The sequence below is a fragment of the Triturus cristatus genome, chromosome 8 (genome assembly GCF_964204655.1).
Source record: "Triturus cristatus chromosome 8, aTriCri1.1, whole genome shotgun sequence".
NCBI classification, from domain to species: Eukaryota; Metazoa; Chordata; class Amphibia; order Caudata; family Salamandridae; genus Triturus; species Triturus cristatus.
The window spans coordinates 1,470,161,003-1,470,178,974 of record NC_140591.1 but is presented as its reverse complement, the minus strand read 5'-3'; the positions used below and the strand labels follow the sequence as shown (position 1 = coordinate 1,470,178,974).

The following is a 17,972-nucleotide window of genomic DNA, read 5'->3' as shown; positions in this document are numbered from 1 at the left end:
CGGAGGATAGACACATGGTTGACTCAACCCAAAGGATTCTATATGTGTAGCCACTGTAAAGCATGCAAGTCTTATCAAAATACTACTGGATATTTCACTGCCAGTGGACACAAGAGAAAGATCTGTAATTTTTACAATTGTGGATCTGACCATTGTATTTATGTATTGATGTGCCCTTGTCCACCTATGTATGTGGGTGGTACCATCTTCCCACTGCATAAGCGATTTCTAGAACACCAAAGAGCAATAAGAAATCTGGATTTCTCGTACCCGGACTCAAGACATTTTTATGATAATATCAAGAGCGATGTCACTTTGCTGACATTTTTTGCAATAGACAGGGTTGCAGCCAACTTGAGGGGTGCAGACAGAGTGAAACAGCTGAGACGCCTGGAGTCAAGATATATTCTAGATCTACAAGCAAAAACCCTGACAGGCCTTAATAGGGAGGAAGAGATAGAGGTTCACGTAGGACGAATGGCCCGGGGTTAGTGTAGTATTTTGGCTAAGCTCATAAAAGAAGGTTGAAAGAACTCTGAATTTTTCACTATTGGAGAGTAGAAATAAGCAATAACACCATTAATATCATCTGTGGGTAAAATTCAGTGTAAGAATGGTAAACCTAGAAAAGAAAAGAAAAAAGAAATTGGATGTCCTAGTTGCTCATCAACTCAAATGTTGAAATACTTTGTATAATTTGGGCACTGGCCCAATATATTAGCCTGGAATACAGACGAAATTAAGGCATCAGGAGCCAAATTAAGAAATAGAGTAGCTGCACCTACTTAACCATAAAGGTCCTTTGTATCATAATGAACAGTTTGAGATAGAGCCATAAAATGAGCTGAATGGTTTTAATGAGCAGAGAGAATTTTATAACTTAACATACAAAATGAATTGGTTATTGAATTGGTATTTATTTGATTGATTGATATGAATTGTTGTTTATTTATGTTTTGAGGTGGTGGGGCTCGCACACTTTTAAAAAAAGGCTTGCAAAAGCCGAAATGCGTCAGTGAGTTGGAACTGGCTGCTTTATAGAAAATAAAATGAAAATATACACACCCAGCCTGTTTAGAGGAATATATATATATTCCCAGTTGCTTTGCTCCTTCTGCCTGCTGGGGACCTGTGAAAAAGTGGGGCACACGCCGGCGGAGCGGGCCGGCAATCAACTCCACACAGTGTCCACAAGTTTTGTGCGCTCTCAGTAAAACACACTCCGCATCAGTAAAGTATCCTCAAAGGTGTTTATTCCACAATGCGTTTCAGATTACTGCGAAGCCTTGATCATGTGAAACGTGCACAAACAACTAATAAAGTGTTTCAACATGGCCTGAATATATAAAAAAGGGACACTAATGTGCTGATTCACATTGTTACCAAAGTGGCGGACATGTTGGAATGGCAGAAATCATAGTATAAAGACATCAAACATGTGTAAATGATACGCACATGATGCGTTTCAGTTCGCAACTTAAAATACCTCAATGTTAAGTAGCGAATAGCATTCAGTGAACCAAACTGTGTTAAAAAGGCTCATAGCTTACAATTATGTCCTAATACTTGACAAATACAAACATGTATAACTTTATCAATCAGTTCTGCCGAATGACATAACATAACAGTACGGTCTCACAATTGGCAAATGACTAAAGGAAGCTCCCAAGTCTCATGCTGATGAATATAAGCGTGTCCAGTTAAATCACTCAGCGCTGTGAGAAAGCATAGCGTAACACTCAGGTCCCATGTGGGGCAAATGCCTAAGGAGAAACTCACAAGTCTCGTGCTAAAGTAGCGTAAATAAGAGACAGGGGTTATGGGACAGGTGGACCGTCAAGGGGCCCCTGTAGAGCCCAAGTGATCTACGGGGATGAACATACCCGCTACTGGTACGGTGCTGTGGTGATGGGCAAGTGCCCGTGCGTCACTGCTGGTGATCGAGGACAAAACCCAAAAAGGACTCCAATGCATGTCGATAAGATAATCCGTGTGATTCATGACCAGTCAAGAAGGGTCCTGCCCTACCACTTATTGAAACTCATTGGTTGATCATATAGTTGCACATCTCTGGACCGTGATAGTGAAGATGAGGGGAAAAGGGTAGGAGGCCCGTGAAAGTGAATACCGGTGAATGGGCCCCTTCCTTTCCTCCTATTAAAGTAAAAGAAAAGAACACAGTATTAGTGACATGACATAATACTGAATCCAAGATTAAAAACAATGCAGTAATTCTTTTTTACTAGTACACAGTTAGAGGAAGAGCAGCAGAAAGGAATGGCGACAAGATGTGTAACATGTAAATGCGATTGTGGATACAGGACAGTACACAATAGTTCTATACATCTTTTAAATGTATTGTCAGTTCCTCATCCTGGTTGAGTCCCCCTGGGTACTTGGTTTGGAAGTCCACAATCAATTTGGACTCTCTCTGTCTAAGTTTCAAAACCCTGTTCCCTCCTCTGGTGTTTCTCAGTATCTGTTCCAAGATAAAGAATGTTAACAGGGATGGGTTAGAAAAATGTTCCGCATAAAAGTGTTGTGCCACAGGATATTTTTCATCGTTATTGGTGATGGCTCTGCTATGTTCCAGTATGCGTTTTTTGGTCATAAGTGTGGTGCTACCAATATACCAAAGCCCACAAGGGCATTCAATTGCATAAATAACAAACGTGGAGCTACACGCGAGAAACTGAACGATATCCTTACTCACTATCATGATTGTGCCTGAATCCGTAAGTTCCGCATACACTGCAGCAGATGGGGGGGCGGAGTCCCCAGCCACATAAAACACGTCGCTTCTACAGCAAAGACGCTTCGCGTTCTAGTTGTTCGTCGTAGCTGTTTCCGTCCAGGTCACGCGCACACTTCCGGGTCACTACCTCCCGTGGTTGGAGCTGCCGCATCCCGGGAATTCGCAGCCTCAGCTGGTGCCGCCAGACACCTTCGTCTGCCTTCGGCCTCCTGTTCCTGTTTTCAGCACAGGGGTCTTCCGTGGCCCTTTTTGTTATCCTGGGCATCTTCTTCTGATGCCTCATGTTCCCTGGCGGTAACGCGCTCGCGCTTGCTTGCGTTACGCTCTGTGGGTGATACTTGCCCTTGAATACAGAGGCAATCCTTGGCGTGCTCTGAGGCGTCTGCATTTTTATATATGTTTGAATTGCATCACAGTCTTCTAGTGCTTCCCTCATTTGTTGGCATTTAGTTCCTTACCCCAAATTAGATATCGACTCCTGAAGTAAGGAGTGCAGTATCTAAGGCACTCTCACAAACGGAGGGTACTGGGGATTGCTGATTTCCACACTCCACTTACATGAAGCCAGAAGGACCAGTTGGCCCTGAATAAAACGGTGTGGTATTTTTTGTTTATTTCACGCTCTTCAGAAGGTTGTGTTGTTAACAAGCTACGGAATTATTATTTACCACCTTGTGTTCATGTTCCTCACCTAAAGGGGGGGGTAAGCTGTTCTTTCAGGTTACTACATTATTGTGAAACACTATGCTATGCCTCAAGATATTAATTATTGTTCAGTTTGTTATTTAGGACATATTGCATCAGACTTACATCCTTTCTTACAGTGGACACAAGTGGAAGAGGTGAGTTCTCCGGGTAGAATGTTTATGTAACACTGTATGCATTTAACTTTATGGCCTCGGTCCAGCAGGGTATTGATTCAGTCTTCTGTTCACAGGGTCTTCAGCAAGTCTCCAGTGGCGCTTCATTGGTGCAGGACGTGTGCTGGGCCTTCCGCTACCTTCTCCTTCCCTTGTCTCCTCTCTTCCCCCTATTCACTAGTTCCGCTTTGACCTTGTTGGGTGGACTGGTGGTAGAGGGAAGTTGGGAACTACTCGTCCATCTTCCGCCTCTCGTCCCTGCGGAGGTCTCAGGTGAGCCTGACAGAACGCGAAGCCCACATGAATTCTCTGCCAGGGCGAGATGGAAGAGAATAAAATTACTTTAGCAGATCTAGCTCATAGGTTAGGGAATCTGCAGAAGGAAAAACAAGCTCTTTCAATAAGAGTGGATACCTTACAGAGGAGCATGGCTCATGAGGCGCCAAAAGGAGCTGAAGGAGGTGTTTCCACTTCTTTTACTTCTCCACCAGGAGTTGGTAATCCTGTTATACAGGTCACTACTCCTCCTACTATACCATTAGCTCCTCCTGAGAGGTTTATGGGAGAACCATCTCGTTTTGTGGCCTTTATCAACCAATGCCAATTGCACTGTATGTGCAAGGCCGCTTGTTTTCGAACCGAACAAGCCAAAGTGGCTTTCGTCTTATCATATTTGGGTGGGATCGCAGCCACATGGTTGATACAATTAGTAGAACGTAATGATCCTCTTTTGTATAATTATGGACTGTTTAAAGAAGAATTAAAAAGATTATTTGATAGGCATTCGTTTGTACAATCAGTAGACTCAGGATTACTTAATCTGAAACAAGGATCCAGAGATCTAATAACTTACATTGCAGACTTTAATCGTTTGGTTGTTGAAGCTAATTGGCCGGAAGAAAAAAGAAGTGCTTTGTTTTATAGAGGTCTCAAAGAGGAATTAAAGGACTTATTGGCTCAGGTAGTAGACCCGCCTGATGATTGTAAGGCCCTCATGGATTTGACAGTGAAACTCGACCACAGGTTACACAAACGGAAAAAGGAGAGGGGGCGGTCGGAGGTACGACTCATGCTCTATAGGGAGAAGCGCTCTGAGGGCAAGAGGCCTGTGACTGGGGTTGAACCAATGCAAATCGGGAGCATAAAGGGTCCTATCAGTGACGAAGAAAGACAACGCAGACGGGAACAAAAACTATGCCTCTATTGTGGCAAACAGGGACATTTCCTAAAGGAATGTCCCATTAAACCAAGAAAACAAAAGGTGCAGGGAAACTAAACAGCCTGGGATCTAAGGGGACAAAAATTTCAGGCAGTTCAGGTTTAATAGTCTCCCAGCCAGTAGTCACAGAAGAAACATGTATAATGACTTCACATTTTTATGTAGACACCAGGTTACACTGGAAAGACCGCCACATCAATGCACATGCAATGGTAGATTCCGGTGTAACAGGCAACTTTATGGACCTTCAGTGGGCCAAATGGGTAGAAATTCCAGCAGAAGCAAAAACCACTATAGAAGAAGTCAAAACCATAGACGGTAGTATCATTAAATCTGGCCCGGTTACGCATGCTACCATTTTGTTGTTCATGTGTATAGAGGGGGTTCACACAGAGGCAGTCACATTTGATTTAATTCAGTCCCCACAGTTTCATGTTGTATTGGGGGGTTCTTGGTTATCCCAGCATAATCCAACCATAGATTGGAAACAGAGAAAGATTATGTTTTCTTCAGACTTCTGTCGTGAACACTGCTTGAAACACCCACAGGCATTAGCTCCTGTACTGGGATCCTGCATACAAACTGAACCTGTTCTTCCCCCTTGTTATTTAGAGTTAGTGGATGTGTTTGACAAACAGAAGGCCACCCTCTTCCGCCACATGGTCCCTACGATTGTAGGATAGATTTGATACCTGGGGCCCGATTACCATGCAGCCGCATATACGCTCTTACCGAGAAAGAAAATCTCTACTTACGTGAATATCTGGACGAGCTGCAACATATAGGATTCATCCATCCTTCTAGATCCCCTGCATCCTCTCTACTTTTTTTTATCCCTAAACGTGAGGGAGGTCTTAGGTGTTGCTTTGACTATCGTGCCTTGAACGACAACACCATAAAAAACAGATACCCACTGCCTTTAATATCCTCCTTGTTAGATCAGGTTAAGGAGGCTAAGATCTTTACTAAATTAGATTTACGAGGGGCATACCACTTAGTGAGAGTTCAACAAGGCGACAAATGGAAAACTGCCTTCCGAACCAAGTTCGGACTTTACGAATATTTAGTTATGCCCTTCGGGCTATGTAACGCTCCAGCAGCGTTTCAGTTTTTCATCAATGAGGTGTTGCGGGACATGTTGGATATCTATGCCATCGCCTACATTGATGACATCTTAGTGTATTTATCCTCTATCGAGGAGCACGTACATCACGTACGCACAGTATTGCAAAAATTAAAAGACAACCATATGTATGTTAAACTAGACAAATGTGAATTCCACACAACCAAAGTAGCCTTCTTGGGTTTCAGCTTGACACCTAATGGAGTTGGTATGGATCCCCAGAAGATAAATGCGATCATACAATGGCCATCCCCTAAATCCATGAAGGACGTACAAAGTTTTTGGGGATTTGCCAATTTTTATATGCGTTTTATTGACAAATGTTCTGACTTAGCATCCCCTATCACCAGACTACTCAAGAAAAATGTTGAGTTTGTGTGGTCCCCTGCAGCGGAAACCGCTTTTGAATCCCTGAAACAAGCTTTCACTCAGGCTCCTGTATTAAGACACCCAGATCCCACTCGTCCTTTCACAGTAGAAACCGATGCCTCCCAAATGGCAATTGGAGGCATCCTTTCTCAAAGAGACACCTCTACAGGGTGTTTACATCCAGTCGCCTATTTTTCTCATAAACTGAATACCACTGAACAGAACTACTTGGCAGGGGACAGAGAATTACTGGCCATCAAGAGGGCGTTCGAGGAATGGCGACAGTACCTGTTAGGTGCCTTGCACAAAGTTACTGTGTTAACGGACCATAGTAACCTATTATTTCTGAGGTCCGCAAGAGCATTATCCACAAGACAATTACGTTGGACCTCGTTTTTTAGTGAATACGATTTCATAATCCAAAATCAGCCTGGTAGAAAACATGGGAAAGCGGATGCTTTATTCCGATTGGGTTATGAGTCAGAAGGGCAAGTATCCGAGCCACCGCCTATCATAGCTCCTGAACTCATAGTAGGGGTACTCACTGTAGAAGAGGATTTTATACGGAGAGTAGCAGCGGCTCAGAACACTGAGGAGGTCAAGGACTGGGGTAAGAAACATCAAGGGAACCATATTGACAATGTCCTGTATATACAAGGCAAACTTGTAGTTCCTACCCATGAATTACAGGAGCAAGCCCTAAGATGGTGTCATGCTCAGGTACTTGTGGGTCATCCCGGTTATAAAAAGACATTGGGGCTAGTGCGTCATTATTTCTGGTGGCCCTCTTTGGTTACTGACACTAAATCTTATATCCAAAGATGCTACGTATGTGCACAAGGCAAGAGCTCACATCAGGCTCCTGCGGGACTTCTGCTTCGCATGCCCACTCCTCCTAGCCCCTGACACACTGTTTCAATGGACTTCATAGGGGAGCTCCCTAAAACAGCAAAAGGGCACACGGTGATATGGGTGGTGGTAGACATGTTGACAAAGATGACCCACTTCACTCCTTTGAAATCTCTTCCCACTTCACAAGAGCTAGCAGGGTTGTTCATGCAGCATGTGATGAGGTTACATGGTTTGCCCACTGTCTTAGTCTCTGATAGAGGACCCCAATTTGTGTCCAACTTTTGGAAAGGGGTGGGTAAACTCCTACATATAGACATGCGGTTTTCCTATGGGCATCGTCCCTAAACAGATGGTCAGACGGAACGAGTTAACAGAGACGTTTTAATGCATGGGCAAAGTGGGCTCTGGCCCAGGGCCCCAGCCTTTCAGGGGGCCCCCTGACAGTCAGCTCTGTTCTCCATAGTTTTGCCCTAATGACCTTGACTATTTCTTAAACAGATTGTTTTAAATACTATTTTCCTTTAATTTATTATTTGTGTACCTGATTTGTGAGAGTCTAGTACAGCCATTTTGCAGTTGTGTTTATGTTTCATGCAATATACATAAAAGATTCTTTTAGATCAAAACAAGGCCTAACATATAAGAAATGGAAGGGCATTACAGAGATTATTTGCAGTAATATTGGTGAGCTGCTCCTGTGTTACAATATTGAAAACACACATAACTATCCCTGATTATTAGATGTAAACACATTTAGGGCCTTATTTATGAGAAGTGATGCATTGCTGTGTGAAAACAGGGATGCGCCACTTCTTAGTGCGCCCTCCTTGCGACATGATAGATGCGTCATATTTACTGTATGACGCATCATGTCGCAAGGAGTTACAGATACAGATTTCTGACGTATCTGTAGGATCAAAAGTGATGACTTGCTGGGGTGTGTCCGAAAAACGACGCAACTCAAGCAATGTGTCCTTTCACATGGGGCAAGCCCCATGTGAAAGGACACATTGCTTGAGTGCCTGGGCCTGCATCAGTCTTACGCCTGCTGTGAGGCAGGTGTAAGATATTGACGCAATGGCGTCCTAGAAGTGGCGCACTGATTTCTCATAGATTTCAATGCACCACTTCGATGAGGCTTTTTGCGGGCGAACACCCACCCTGCATACATTATACCTGGCACAGGTAAAATGTGGTGCAGGGGTTTACAAAGTGACGCATTTGCCTAGATGCGTCACTTTGTAAATAGGGCACAACATGGCTCATTTTTTACGCTGCCAGTGCGTCACAAAAAGTGACGCACCGGCGGCATAAAATTGAAGCAAGGCCTCATAAATAAGGCACTTAGAATTTGGACGAGTGTTCCTTTGCACTGTCAGGGACCTAATGAAATGAAATGAAATAGTGCATTTAATAACGCGCTCAGCCACTCAGACTAGAGTGTCCTGGCGAGTGACAGCGAGAAGAAAACGTGCGTAAAAGACCCATCAGTTATTAAAAAGCCAGGTTTTTAAGTTCTTCCTGAAAGAGAGTAGGTCTGCGGTTAGTCTCAGAGACTCAGGGAGTCTATTCCACAATTTTGCACCTAGAAAGCCGAGGTATCTGCCTCCAGTGCGGGCATGGCATATTTAAGGCACGATGGCCAGGTTGGCAATGGAAGATCTTAGGGGTCTAGATGTTGTGTAGCGATAAAGAAGATGGTTATCGTTTGAAGTCGATCCGTTCTTTTATGCAGAACCAGTGTAGAGACTTAAGAATAGGGGTCTTGAAGATGGCGGACGGACAGGACGTCTGAGCTCCCGGCTCCGCAGCCCGTCTGCTGTTTACATGACATCCTGATCTTTAATCCTGCCTACGGCGCGAGCAAATGTAACCACGAATGCGCTGATACTTTCCGCATTCCTCCGATGTCCCCGCCGGCTTTTTTGGTCGAGGATTCATAGAGTTTGCCGACTTTGGACTTTGCCCACGCACTCTGGCCCGACCACCGCCACCGGACACCGCTTATCACGTACGGTGAGACGACCTGGGGCTGGACAGGCGCCTGGGGAAATGTGACCGGATGTGGAGTGGGCGGCTTGGCGGAGCCTTCTTCGCGACGGAGAGAATTCCTGTATGATTGGGTCCGGGCTGGCGAACCTTCCTTTGTCCTGCTACCAGCGGTCAGAGCGGTATCCGTTTTAGAGCGCCCACCACCCGCATTGCAATACAGCCGAGGGCTCTCCCATCGTGTGAGCCCCGTATAGCGAGCAGTAACTCTTCTTGCCTTAACTACTATTCCTCCGTCCTATGGAGTCGCCCTCACCCCTCCGATGTGGGCTAACTGCAAAAATGGTGGCGGTGCCGGTCTACCTCGCCGGAAAGACGGAAGCCTCCATATCCCTGACGCAAGCTTCCCTGCCTACTGTCGAGCTGGAGGGTGTCCCGGTGGCGCCTTTACATACTGCCGACATGCTGAAGCGGGGAGCAGACCTGACCTATGGTGATATCCTTCTAGCCCTGGAAGACTTGAGGGCGACATGGTGCCAAAACACTCGAGAACTGGAGCGGAAGATCGATGCCGCTATGCCATCCAGGGAACTACTGCGGTTGTCTGACCCCCCAATGCCTCTCATTCCCTTCGAGGCGGATACAATGTGGCGACAGGGGGATACTGTGGAACGTCCTCTCCCTGGCTACAGTGTCGAGTGTTCTTTTAATGACAAAGTTGCAGATACAAAGCTCCCTTCCACTTTACAAGCTGAGACTCTGCCTCTGCAAGTGTTGCCACGGCTTCCTCAACATCGCCGGAGTGTGTGCCGTTCTGTGGGGAAAACTGTGTTGGTCACTATCGATGTGGTGATGGTCTATGATTGGGAACTCTCGCTTCCTCTCCCTCTGCGTCTTCTATGCCGGGAGCGGCCATCTTGCTCCTTTGTTCTGCCTGAGGTACACTCCCAGCGGTGGCCATGCTTGGTGGGGTCTCAGCGTTCTGGCCAGGGCTGATGTTGCCTCCCTTGATGATCCTGCCTGACCGCCTGGCATGACCCGGACTAGAATATTTGTCTATGTATCTGCTGTGCCGCATGTGTGTAATTTGCTATTGTTGATTGCGGGGGTGGATCTGTGGGGCCACTTAGGATCGGGCCAGGGCTGGGCGATTCCCTTTAGTTTGCTGTACGTATTGGCGGGCGGGGACTAGGACGGGACTGCTAATTATCTGATTTATTCGCACATTTGGAATGGAGTCTCCCCACCTGCTGCTTTGCTTGCTACTTCAGTTGTGCTGATGATATTCAGGGTGGGGGATGCTTATGGGGCTGTGGTGACCGGGAGTATGTAAAATTTCCTCCTCCTGCCTTCTCTGGGAGTCGGAGACTGGGATGTTCTTTCCCACTCTCCAGACTCTCTTTCCTACTTGGGGTTCATTTGGGGCGACAGGCATGCCTATTTGGGGGGGGTGGGCCGTGGCCTTCCGCTGGTATGCAGGGTGGGGGGATGGGATGTGTTCTATGTCTTTTCTTCGTCTCTATGGCCCTCTTTCTCTTTCTTTCTCTCTTCTTCTTCGGTTTCTTTCTCTTCTATGTTTCTTTGTTTCTTCGGGGTCGGGGTTCAGTGTTAGTAGGGAGTTTATTGTGTTCTATCATTCTGTGGTATAGTGTTTGCTCTTAGTTCCTGGATGGTGGCCACCTGTTTCCTTACAAATGGCTTCCTATATAACGCCTCCTTCTGGGTGCTCCGTGAACGGTGATGTCTCTCCTGGTCAGTGATCAGCTTCGACTCTTTTCGTAGTTCACTACATTGTACTCGACAAAATCATAAAATTAAACCTTTTCTTATCCTGACATTATTGTTCTATGTTCTACAATGTCATAGCGGCCGGCCCCGAGGGGTTGTAGGCAGACGCTGTGTATTGTGCATTTACCGAAATAAAGGTTTTAAAAAAAAAAAAAAAAAAAAGAATAGGGGTCTTCCTAGATCTGGGTTGAGGTCTCAGGATGGCTCTGGCTGCCGCGTTTTGTACCACTTGTAGGCGCTGGATAAGGGATTTGGGAAGACCGAGGTACAAACTGTTGACATTGCCAAGCTTTGATGTCACCAGAGCCCGCACCATGATCTTTCTACTCTCAAGTGGTAACAGTGGCAGGAATTAACATCCGGAGTATGGCAAAGCAAGTGCCAGTTAGATTTTGGATTTGAAAGCGCTTGGTGACTGTCTTTTCAATGACAATTCCTAAGTTTTTGACTTCCTTCCGTTTCCGCGGGCAGGGGCGGCAGATCTTTTGGCCACCAAGAGCTCCAGTCAGGCGTTTCGGGATTACCAAAGAAAACAACTTCAGTTTTGTCAGGATTGCACTTCAGCTGATTGATCTTAAGCCAGTTAAAAACCTTTGTGAGGCAAGACCTAATCATTGCCCCGTCAAAGTCGGTTCCTTTTTCACATGTAAAAATCAGCTGAGTGTCATCAGCATAGGAAACAATTTTGACATCCTCTTCCTCTACCAGAAATGCAAGGGGGGATAGCTGTATATTAAAAAGGGTAGGACTGAGAATGGAGCCCTGAGGGACACCTACATTCATGGCTGGAACCGGGGATGAGAAAGGGGGGAGCCAGATGTCCTGAGATCTATTTGCCAAGAAGGATGACATCCATGTTAATGTGGCCTCCCCAGGCCGATGTTAGCAAGTCTCTCCAGGAGCCTCTCATGTGGGACCGTATTGAAGGCCGCCGACAGATCGAGCAGTATCAGAACAGCCTATCCTCCCTGGTCCAGCTTACCCTTGAGAAATTCAGTCACTTCCAGTAGAGCGGACTCCGTACTATAGTTAGCCCTAAAACCAGACGCATTGGGACTCATGAGCTTCCCATCTTCAATGTGTTTTTGGAGGGCCTTGTTTGCATGCTTCTCTAATACTTTGGAGAGGGCATGAAAAAGGGAGATTGACCTGTAGTTGGCAGGGTCTATCGGTTTGACGTTAGCCTTTTTTATCAGAGAATGAATCTTTGCATTCTTCCATAATTTCGGCATGTTGCCTGAGGAGAGGGAAGCATTAAAGAGCTGGTTTTACCGTGGGGTTTATGGTGGGAGCCAATAGGTTCAGGATATTCGCTGAACGTGGGTCGGTAGGGGAGCCAGACTAAATGCTTTGGAGAAGGGTGAGTGACTCTTCAAGAAGAAACTCAGGGAAAGTTAGTAAAGATGGAGGATCCAAGAGGTGAAATTTGCAATTAGAACTAAGGTAGAAGGTCAGTTCTTCCTCTGAGATGTTAGTGAAGGCTTGTTGGATCACGGAGATCTTTTTGTGGAAGAATTGAGCTATTTGCTTAGACCATTCTTCGGTGCATGGCTCTTCCTTTGTGCCGGCTTTCAGGGGTAAAGGATTTAACAATGCTAAAGATTTCCTTACTCTTATTTTGGGCATTTTCTATCTTGGTTTGAAATAAGTTTTTCTTGGCTGCCTTCACGAGAATGTAATGAGCTTTTAAAGTGTCTTTATACACCTTCCTGTCCTCAGGTAGATAGGATTTACGCAATTTCCTTTACATTTTTCTAAAATTTCTTTTGCTAGATCTGAGGAAACCGTTAAACCATGGAGCTAGTGGGGCTGACCTCTTTGAGAAGCGGGAAATAACTGGTACCGCTGCACCAATGTTGGTTCGGAGCCATAAATCTATTGAGAGGGCGTCTGAGTCGGTGCAGCCAGACAGCTCCGGTGAGGAACGACCGAGGACGTCTGCTAACATTGGGATGGAGATTTTATGGAACGTCCTGTAATTAGGGACCCTCTGCCCTGAGTTAGTCCGAGGGGCTGTGGCAGAGTTGGGAATGACAAATTTTAATAGAAGGTGATCAGATCAGGTAATGGGAAGAGGTAGACTTACTGATATGTCAAAGTTGTGAAAGATTAGGTCTAGGGTATGGCCCTTCTCATGGGTGGCCGAAGAAATATATGGAAACATGTTGCTGGCCTGCAGCGTCTCCAACAAGGAAATTGTTTAAGGGTCTTTTCCATTGTCCATTTGTATATTGAAATCTCCCAGAATAAGGCAGTTGTATTTTAAGTCCAGGGAGGTGGTGGCTGTATTAAGCGTAGCAATAAAATTTCCAATTGCACCAGGAGGTCTGTAAATCAGAAAACCAGCTATGCTATGATGGGGGTATAAGGTACAGTGGAAGCCTAAGGACTCTGCGCCCTCGATGTTTTCCATCGGGATGGGAGAGCAGTCTAGTTTTTGATTGTAAATTATGGCGACACCACCCTCCTTCCCACTCGGTTGGTCCCTCCTAAGGATTTTATAACCCGAGCTGATATTAGGGTTGGAGGCTTCAGACAGCCAGGTCTCAGTGAGAAATAAAAGATCAGGCTGTTTGTCTACAAGTAGGTCATAAATGTGTGGTTCATGCATTTGCATAGAGCAACAATTTAAAAGGGTGGCCTTTAAGTCCTCTGTCTTCTTATTGTTTTTACACTTACTGTTGCGTGGGATGATCTTGGGAGCGTGTTTCCTGGGCTAGAGGAGAGAACAGTTGCACTTATTGCATTGAACGTCTACCTCCAAGCTCGGATCAGCCGCTGTACACTGACATAAGGGTAGCCGCCTAAGGCCAAGCAGTTTTTCCCTATTGTAATATAGTGGAAGAAACTCACCGGAGAGGAACTGGGCAGCATGGCCGTCCGTTTGCATCGGGAATATACAGGCTAATGCCTATGATGCAAACTGAATCGCTAACGCAGCTGAGGAAGCAGAAACTTTTTGGGCGGAAGTGAGGAGTGCGATAGTAGCCCCAGCCCTCCGCACGATCGGAGTATCAGCCGCAGTGGACCAGGACTGGAGGAAAAGCAAGATGCGAATCATAGCAGCTAAGGAGGTGTAGGCAAGCAGAATCAAGTAAAGTGCAAGTGCGCGTAGGTAGGAGAAATTGTTAAAAAGCACAGAGTACTTCAGCCACACATATACAATTTAAAAAGTATTAAAAACCTAGTAGCTGGGCATGAAACAATAAATCCTACTGCTGTCAGCTGCATGCGTCCGTTTGCATCTGGAATATATAGGCTAATGCCTATGATGCAAACTGGATCACTAACACAGCTGAGGAAACGGAAACAGGGGCTAAAACTAGATCATAAATTCAAAGCTGTTCTGAACAGGGGCCCCCAAAATATGTTTGGCCCAGGGCCCCCAAAATCCTTAAGATGTCCCTGCGAGTTAACCATTGTTTAGAGCAATAGTTACGATGTCAGTTGTTACAAACACCAGCAGATTGGGATAGGTATTTGTGGGCAGCAGAATTCTCTATTACAAATAGTAAACATTCCTCCCTTGAGTACTCACCTTTCTTTTGTTCTTATGGATACCATCCTAGATTCCTGCCTTCCCATTCTGCAGCTCTTACACCGGTTCCAGCAGCTAAAGAGTTCATCACCCAGATCCAGGAGATACAAAAAGCCGCAGCTGCAAATTTAGAGAAAGCCAAACTAGCATATAAGAAAAATGCAGAACCTCACCGCCACACAAGCCCTGAATATGCTGTGGGAGACCAAGTTTGGCTATAAACTTGCCATGTGCAAATCAAAGGTGTTCGTAAACTCAAACCCAGGTATATCGGTCCCCACAATATTGTAGAGATAATCAATCCCGTGGCCATGAGGTTAGAACTCCCCGATACTCTGGAAATACATCCAGTATTCCATGTGTCCTTATTGAAACCTGTGGCACCAGGTAGTATACTCCCAGTCCAACCTGTGCCAGTCGAGGCGGATAAGGAAGAGGAATACGAAGTGGGGGCCATTGTGGACTCTCGGAGAGTGCGGGGTAAACTCCAATACCTCATTCATTGGCAGGGGCGGCTGGTGACATTTGCAAGGGGTGAGGCGTAAAATTTTAGTCATACTGCACCGTAGCGAGCGAGCGCAGCGAGCGAGCCCGAACAACCTAAGGGGGCTACCTTACAAGACTTCTCGGAGCCGACCGCTCTCAGTCACAGAGCCAGTGCGATGCTCATAGTCAACTGTTAGAGGGTGCGGTTCTTTTTCTGCAAGACAATGCAAGTGACAATGGGTTAGCAGCCCCACCTCAAAATGTGAGGCACAGAAAAAAATAAATTAAAGACTCTAGTGCACCTGTACCACACTGGCAAAGGAAACGCAAGGGGAGAACATTTGTAGCCTCTACCCAGCAGCCCCAGAATTGACCTGCTCGCAGCACTCACTAGGGGTCCCACTCAGGCAAGGGACAACCTGAATGGAATGAAGCACACAGAAGTCATTGCTGGTCGTTTTCCTGACCTCAATTGTGAGCAGCAGCACTGAACCAGTGTATTCATTGGTTTGAGAGGGAAGGAGAGGCAGCTACTGTATTGTGGTGCAGCCTTAGCACCGCCAGAGGCCTGTATGCATGGATGTGCAAATTATAACCAATACATATAAAAATACCGCACCTTGACTCCGGTATTTGTTCTTAAACTGCACACCTTTGTAAACACTTTCCATTTCGGTGTCATGACTCACAGTGCTTGCATTGCAGCGCGGCCGAGATGTGACAACCCAGAGGGGGGAAGAGTCAGAGGGAAGGGTATTGCATGTTATCTTATCATCTACACCCTTTCCTTCTTCAACATACTGAATAGTACATTTGACTTTGCTACTTAATTCTCTAAAGATTGAGGAAAAGAAAACATATTTTTTATTTTATGTCGTACCGCGCCTTTTTCCCAGATTGTTGTGGCACTGACATCTGCAATCAGCAGTATCTCCAATTACCATACCCTCATATTAGCCAGCCAGCTCTCTATTAATGATTCATCAGCTATTCATCCACACAATAATGAGCGATTAATTAGCAATACCGCGCGGTTGCCAAAATTAAAGACAAGCACTGAGACAGTTAATAGATGAAACTGGTAGCCTCCGCGCCAGCAAGGTTTGCTGCCACAAAGTTTATCTAGCAGATAATTACCAGCGAGCCCTTCTTGTGTAAGTTACCACAAAACTTGCTTAATTGAACTGAAATTAATATTTTTCACATTACAGCAAAGTCGCTGTTTGAAGCTCTCCTGTCAGTAAGCTCCACGCACAATAAGATCATATAATGCCAGACACCAAGACTGAACCCATTGTTTGCGCAGCTTAGTGCCTCGAAGAACAATAAATCCCACTCATGTCAGAGGAGGCCCAGCCTTGTGCTAATTACCACTTGGTGCTGAAATGACTTCTGTGAAATTGGGAGCAGGCAGCAACATCGGGCCATACAAGGAAGGTTTTTCAGCATCCTGCAGTAAATGCGAGATAGGCCCCATGCACACAGAATTCCCCCACAGATTACGCTAATGGAAACGCTGTCAGGGAAAGTCAAATCCTGGATCTGTAGGCAAAATCTTCTAATTAAATATTCTGTAATTAAAAGAATATGAATGCCTGGAGGTGGTGAAGACTATACAGTTGTGGCCTGCATGACTCGGGAGTGAGGCGTTTAATTATCTAAATTAAAACAAATAAACTTACCAGTATGAGGCATCTCCTACGCCGGTCCCGCGTCGCATCACGTCTCCGAGTTCTCTCACAGATGTTGGCAAATCATAAGACTGGATGCGACTGGGGGAGGCTACTCGACAGTTTCCTGCTACTTGACAGGGCATCGGGCGACTGTACGTCACCGCCCGACAGGATTCTATCTTTAGACTCCTGCATTACACTAGGCATGCGCAGCATACCTAATGTAATGTCAATGGAGTGGCCGTGCTGAAATAAAAAGTGCTCTGTTCGCAGATGCGCAGTCGGAGTCTGCTGGACTCCTGCTGCTCTTGCCTGCGTGCCTGCGCTGTTCGTTTGTTGACTGTGGCTTCACAGCCTCAAGTGCGCATGAGTCTCATGCGCACTTGAGGCTGTGAAGCACAGGCCGGAAATGGAAACAGACGAATTGCATCTGCTTACATTTCTTGCTGCCCGTGAGCAGTTTTTGTGTTTTTCTTGGTGATTCTGCCTAGTGGGGCGCTGCCCCGGTTGCCCCCTATGGACCAGCCGCCACTGGAAAGGCTATGGGCCTGCAGATCGCACCTGGGAACCAGTGGGACACGTACATGCTCCCTGTTTGGTATGTTAATTCCACCATAAATACCTCTGGAAGCCCAAGCCAGCGGGGAGTTCCTTAGGGGGGTATACTTTCATGATTGTGCCTGAATCCGCAAGTTCCGCATACACTGCAGCAGAAGGGGGGCGGAGTCCCCACCCACATAAAACACGTCGGGTCTACTGCAAAGACGCTTCGCGTTCTAGTTGTTCGTCATAGCTGTTTCCGTCCGGGTCACGCGCACACTTCCGGGTCACTGCCTTCTGTGGTTGGAGCTGCCACATCCCGGGAATTCGCAGCCCCAGCTGGTGCCGCCGGACACCTTCCGTCTGCCTTCGGCCTCCTGTTCCTGTTTTCAGCACGGGGGTCTTCCATGGCCCTTTTTGTTATTCTGGGCATCTTCTTCTGATTCCTCATGTTCCCTGGTGGTAACGCGCTCGCGCTTGCTTGCGTTACGCTCTGTGGGTGATACTTGCCCTTGCATACAGAGGCAATCCTTGGCGGGCTCTGAGGCGTCTGCATTTTTATATATGTTTGAATTGCATCACAGTCTTCAAGGGGCATATCAACAAGGGCTTTATCTCTGCTTTTTTGGCTTTAAAAGCCAAAAAAGCAGAGATAAAACTAGCACCCTATCAACAACAGGGTGCTAACACGCAAATTTGCATGTTAGCACCCTTTTACTCTACGCTTCCCCTTGCATCTCTAATGAGATGCAAAGGGGGCGTTCCAGAGTAAAATAATAG

General features: G+C 46.1%; 1 protein-coding gene across 1 annotated transcript; it reads right to left on the bottom strand.

The window, feature by feature from the left end:
• Positions 1–1,275: 1,275 nt before the first annotated feature.
• LOC146805949 (uncharacterized) lies at positions 1,276–16,836 on the bottom strand. Its single transcript, XM_085620569.1, has 3 exons — positions 16,662–16,836; positions 14,494–14,613; positions 1,276–2,154 (listed from the first exon to the last, which is right to left on the bottom strand). Exons 1-3 carry the CDS (start codon positions 16,793–16,795, stop codon positions 2,025–2,027), a joined length of 384 nt encoding a protein of 127 aa, XP_085476695.1. The 5' UTR covers positions 16,796–16,836; the 3' UTR covers positions 1,276–2,024.
• Between the last annotated feature and the right edge of the window lie 1,136 nt (positions 16,837–17,972).

Coding starts and splice junctions, on each gene's coding strand:
- LOC146805949 (XM_085620569.1), bottom strand. CDS start 16,795: ATGCCCTGTCAAGTAGCAGGAAACTGTCGAGTAGCCTCCCCCAGTCGC. Junction 14,614..16,661: donor GTAGGAGATGCCTCATACTG/GTAAGTTTATTT, acceptor CTAAATTTGCAG/CTGCGGCTTTTTGTATCTCC. Junction 2,155..14,493: donor TCCATAAGAACAAAAGAAAG/GTGAGTACTCAA, acceptor TTACTTTAATAG/GAGGAAAGGAAGGGGCCCAT.